The 6,004-nt window shown below is 40.2% G+C and overlaps 1 protein-coding gene across 5 annotated transcripts in view; it reads left to right on the top strand.

Annotated features, from left to right (window-relative positions):
* kif7 (kinesin family member 7) overlaps positions 1-2,470 on the top strand; it is a 14,873-nt gene extending 12,403 nt beyond the window's left edge. For all 5 annotated transcript variants that reach the window (XM_020609021.1, XM_020609036.1, XM_020609014.1 and 2 more), the window contains one exon: positions 1,266-2,470. In XM_020609021.1, the coding sequence (XP_020464677.1) occupies positions 1,266-1,660 (395 nt within the window). In that variant the 3' untranslated portion in view covers positions 1,661-2,470. The remainder of the gene's footprint in view (positions 1-1,265) is intronic.
* Positions 2,471-6,004: the final 3,534 nt, after the last annotated feature.

Genomic DNA, 6,004 nt, shown 5'->3' with positions numbered 1-6,004 from the left:
ACAACAACTCCTTGACTGTTCTTGAATGGCCCAGCCAGAGCCCTGACTTAAACCCCATTGAGCATCTCTGGAGAGACCTGAAAATGGCTGTCCACCAAGGTTTACCATCCAACCTGACAGAACTGGAGAGGATCTGCAAGGAGGAATGGCAGAGGATCCCCAAATGCAGGTGTGAAAAACTTGTTGCATCATTCCTAAAAAGACTCATGGCTGTATTAGCTCAAAAGGGTGCTTCTACTAAATACTGAGCAAAGGGTCTGAATACTTATGACCATGTGATATTTCAGTTTTTCTTTTTTAATAAATCTGCAAAAATGTCAAAAATTCTGTGTTTTTCTGTCAATATGGGGTGCTGTGTGTACATTAATGAGGAAAAAAATGAACTTAAATGATTTTAGCATATGGCTGCAATATAACAAAGAGTGAAAAATTTAAGGGGGTCTGAATACTTTCCGTACCCACTGTATATTGTTAACAGCTTAGAGCAGACATCCATGCTATTAAGTCATTTGCCTTTTGCTATATGAAATGACCCAAGTGAAACTATCCATCCAGATACCCCCAGTTCAATCCGCCTGAATGAGTTTTGTAAACACTTTAAATCATTCATGTCTCTCAGCAATACTGTATCTGCATTCTTTAATGATGTGCTGTACTCAAGCTCAGGTGACTCATTTCACAATGCATTTTGGGATTGATAGAGGGCCTTGCTGGTAAAATTCACAGTAGTAAGATTTAATCCAGGCAGACACTGCTATCTCTTCTGATCATGTACAATGTGTAAACTCACACTATATATTTTAAATCGGTTGAGATCGGTGAGAATGTGATCGCATAAGGATCTAAATCACGCTCACAAAATGATCAACTGTGCAGCCCTAGTAGATGATGTAGCATTATCAGTGTTATAGTGAAATCTCTTAAATAAATTTGTACCCCCTAAAAAAAAAAATTCCAGAATGTAACGCACAGTTTATGTTTAATTAATAATAAACAATTTAATTTATACATTTGACAATTTCACCAAAAACAGACATTTTGAGCTTCATAAACACAAATGTTGTTGAAGTGTTGCATTAAAGTGCATACAGTTGTACAGGTGTAACTTTTTAATTTGGCCAGGTAGCATATCGTGGACCAAGGTCCTCATCTTGACATCTGTTTTGATATCGACTAGATTCGGAGTAACTTCCTAACGGTAGCACTCACTGTTAATAATGCTGTCAGGCAAGTCTAACTGTCCGTCTTGACGTGTTATCTTTCAGTCGCAGTGTCTGACGGTAAACCAGCAGGTGTTGGCAGCACAGAGAAGCTGGCCCGCTGTCCTGAGGACAACCCAGGAGGCAAGGGAGCAGGGCTGCCTGACAAACCTCCTAGGTCCAAGGACGAAATGCGTGAGCTAGTAAATACTCCCCTCCCATCCACATGGAGGCGCTCTTCTCTCCCCACAGAGGAACCTGCTGTCATGGAGGAACTGTGGCTTCGAACAGCTGGGGATGCTCCTGTTAACCGTGTAGTTCAAACTGGTGTGGGGTCCTGGGGGGGACAGACCTCCCTGCCTGTGGTTAAATCTCGCCGAGAGTCACGTCGCTCCAGTCTCAACATTGGACCACTGATTTCAAACAATGCATTAATTGATGTACGGAAGAATCCTGTCTGAAAAGGGAAACAAAAGTATTCTTACTTTAGACCATTCACATACATTTTGCTCTGTGGTTTCTGTAAGATTTTATTTTGTAATAAACATGGACCACCACTGACTTTTATACAAAGCACTTTTGGTAAAGTTCATTTTCATTTCTTAAAGTAATTGGTGGGTATATGGCCTTACCAGCCAGCCAATCATTTGTATCATTACAAAAGGAGGCTCTCTAATCAAGTGTAGCTGAGGGCAGAGACACACCAAGCTGATGGTCAGCCACCATCGGGCCATCGGTGGGAATCTGCCAGGGCTCATTCTCCCAGTGTGTCCTGAACTGTTGGAACTTGGTGGTGTTTTTTTTTGGCCAATTTGACACGTTGGTTGGGCCTTTCTAGTAAGAGAGAGACAACTCTGATTGGCTGTTTAGTAAATCAATGCACAAGAATGGTTCGAAGAGGCACCTCAGCCTGTCACTGGAGTATCCATTATTCACCCATTTAGTGTGACAAAGGGCAGCAGCTACTGTTTTGAACAAGAGCTGTTCTGTTTATAGCATTCTAGCCCAGTCTGAATGGTGCATACAGACACCGCCAACTGCTGGTAGGGGGAGTTATTTCTGTCACGCAGATGCAGAACAGACATGCTACTCGGCTGTCATCTGTGCAGGCTGTTCAGGTGTCACTTTTTCAGTCTGACTGGCCCAGACTAAGCCTATGTGAAGCAACGCAGAGGTCGGCCTTTGTCACTGCTAGTTCTTTCACATCAGCTTGGTGTGTCTATGTCCCAAGTCTTTTGACCTTCTATAGTATTGTATAATAAATTGTTTTGCCTCCTACCTCATTGGGCTTCTTTTTTCATTTCCTATGACATAACTATAGGAAAAAGATTGTCTGTTTTGTTTTGTCTCAAATTACAATATAATGATAGGAACAATATGATAACAGCTCAGTGTCTATCCTTTGACAGACAAATCAAGACAGGATATTTCAATAACAGGTCATGTCACCAGTGTTCAGTAGAGTACAGAGAAAATCTAATCTGACATGAGATTGTGGACTTAAACATAAGCACTAGAGGGCAGTATGTGTGCAGTGTTTGACATGAGTAATATTTTTGGAGTCAGTTTTTCCTCTAGACTGAAACAAAGTACACCCCCTTTCATACCCCCTCAGATTATGTATAAAATCTGTGTGCCCCTTTAACACAAATCAGACTGAGATGTTCAGGTACTACTGCACAGATTAAACTACTATTATGCAATAGATAAATCCAATAATAGTCTAAAAATAAATCTAGCATCAATTTAGAATACATTATTCAAGCTCTAAAACAGGCCTAGTGATGCTGGAGCACTACTGTGTAACAAAGAAGGTGGGGAATAGTGCATCTTGGGAGATTCTTGCATCAGTAGCACAATTTGCATGATGCAAGGAAAAGAGTAATAACTGCAGAAAACAAAGTGTTTTCAACTCACCAAAGCTAATGTCAATCATTTTGTAGGCGTTAGCTACGTTAGCAATTTATTTTCTTGTAAAATAGGCCATTCTGCTATCTCTATTGTTACTATTCACAAGAATTATACCCCAATGAAGTTATAGCCCACTTCATGTATTCTCTGTGGAGGCTAACCTTTATCCATGCCTGTAACTACCATCCTGAGTTTATGGTATAAATTAAAAAAACAATCAGCTGTTTGATTAACTTGGAGATGCTGCCAGTCGCACTAATATTTGTCCAAACACCGACTGTTAAGTGACAGGTCTTTCCTGTTGCTAACTTACATTTTATTTTGAGATCAAATCTCCTCTCTGTTATTTTTCAGCACTTATAACTCATTGTTTTTACAAATGCAGCCACTCAGAATTGCACACACCAGCTGGATGGCTTTCATCAAATAGCACTACACCTCTTTACTTACCTGTTACACTGGGTTTCACATTTCTAGTCAAAGATCTATTAAACATGGTCAATGTGCTTAAGTTATGTTACAAAATAATTAGTAAAGTTTGCTAGAACAAAGAAGATAAGGTCTGTGAACATTCATCTGAAATCTAATATATCACGCAGATGCTATCATAACCCTGCAATTATGTAGACTGTAAAACGATGCTGTCAATACAGCTTCATTAAAGCACAAGGGGTAGAAAGAGGGTTTAACAGCTGGGTGTCACTGCACTGTCTTCACGTATAGATTACGATGTTATAGCCTACTTCAGTCAGAGAAACAAGGAAGAGCGGCAAAGGCATCAAGTGCAGATTTGTCTCACAAGAGTTCGACTCTACCTTGAATTTTGCTCTGGTGTCATTTTTCAGTTTTGCTCTCTCTTAACAAAGACGTGTGAGAGTAGTATATTGTCAGATCTGATATTCTGGCCTTGGTTCCACAGCGGTCCAGCCAGCAATTTAATAAGGCTGGATCTGTACATTCATTCTGAGATGTTGTCTTATTTGATCGTTAACCTGAGATGGTTCTGAGTTGCGCTTCCCTGCACTGAAGGACGGTGCACTTTCACACCACCTGATACACATTTCTGGCTGAGGACTGCTATACATTTCAGTAGCTTGTATCTATAAGGTGCAACCACTGATGGGTGACAATAAAGGGAACAACAAACTTAGTAAAGTGCCTCTACAACAGCTTCAGTGCTCCTCTGTTCTCATAAAACATATTCCCTCATTGTGCCCAATCCACTTTTTCATACTCACTAAGCCATTCAGTAACCATTAGTCAATCCACTGATAGAAAATTAACCGGCAACTAGGGGTGTGCAATATATAATGTCTAAAATAATATCTTAATTGTTGTTTTTACAATGTGCCAGCTGACATTTTTGAATATGTGGTAACTTACTTCAAGTTCAGATGTTAACTTTATCCCGCTAACCCGACGGTGTCGATACTGGCGACTCCAGGTGGATGCAGTCCAGCGTCCTCCTGGCGAGCTGCGTTAGCTGGCCGCTAACAGTCCAATTTCTTCCCACGAACACGCAATTTGGCTCCGTCCTTCATGTCATTGTATCTCCAGCTTATTACTTACATTCTATAAGCACTCCGACGAGTTGTGTTACTGTTAACACAGCTGTTAATTAGCCTGTCCATGATGCTAATTCCACTGGCTGAGCTAGCTAGCAGTCCTCATGCACGATGAACAATCACTTCAAATTTCAGGCGAAATTCCCATATAACTCCCCAATTTATAATCATATATCTAGTTGACAACTCAGAACATAAGCTATTATTATAGTTACTGCTCCAACTTTCAAAGCATACAGATTTAGCCTTATAAGCTTGCTAACACTCGGCTCTGCAACCCACTACCTGGCCCACAGGATACATCCTGTTTACGTTAGATCACGCTCTCTCTGCGTGCTACCTCCACGTGTCATGCTACAAAGGTATATTTCACCTTTTTCAACCCGTCACCACTCGGTGAAATTAACTTCTTAACGTAAAGTACATCTATATATGTAAACACTATTAAGCAATGTCTATCACTTAAACACAGTACGAGTAGGCCTACATATCCATTTAACATCATTATAACTCAACTTATTTAATTGTTTGTAAGCTCTATGACAACTGGTGGGCCTATTTATAATAGGCATGCCCTATCTACTACATTAAACATAACAAAAATTTATTTGTGCAGTTTTCCATATGGGCTTTACAACAACACACAATCTCATTGTGCCTTGCTGTCTGCCATTGTGCCATTTTACCACCGGGGGGCGCCAAAGTCAAATATTGTCACATTCTCTGTAGTGGCTCTGGGTCAAAGATAAACCACCAACACCTTTTCTTACAGGTATGACAGTGCATTTCATGGAGGCCCATGCGTGTCAGGCTGACTCACATTATCAGTGTTACATATCTCTATTAATGACAATGGCTAAATAAAATGGTTTGAAAAAAAATAAAAATAATAATGGCAGTGCAGCTGAAGCAGCATCCCGTCGAGGAATTTAATTCATTATCTGTTTCTTGAGCTTCTTCCCAATTATACCATACACTCCTCTAGAGTTCAATTAATAAAAGGAGCCATATAACATGCTGCACGACTGAGCTATAATGCCATATTTAAATTGAACTTAACTTGGGCTAGATGATCTACATGCATTAATCATGTGTTTTGTTTATTTTGTTTATTTTTAAAGTTCCTTGTCCACACAGACACGAGTTAAACCAGCGAAGGCTACATCTGAACATCTGAAACATAACTGGTTCTAAATCGATAACATAATCTCTATACACACACGGAGACCATATGTGATTGGCTCTCAGCAACTTGCTGTCGGTGTGACGTCAGAGGATGAAGCATTTAGAGAAAAGGAGAAGAGGTGAGAGGAGATAACTGGAGACTCC

This window comes from Monopterus albus, unplaced genomic scaffold (genome assembly GCF_001952655.1).
Source record: "Monopterus albus unplaced genomic scaffold, M_albus_1.0 scaffold4.1, whole genome shotgun sequence".
In the NCBI taxonomy this organism is placed as follows: domain Eukaryota; kingdom Metazoa; phylum Chordata; class Actinopteri; order Synbranchiformes; family Synbranchidae; genus Monopterus; species Monopterus albus.
The sequence above is the reverse complement of the archived record's forward strand: the minus strand, read 5'-3'. Positions and strand labels throughout refer to the sequence as shown.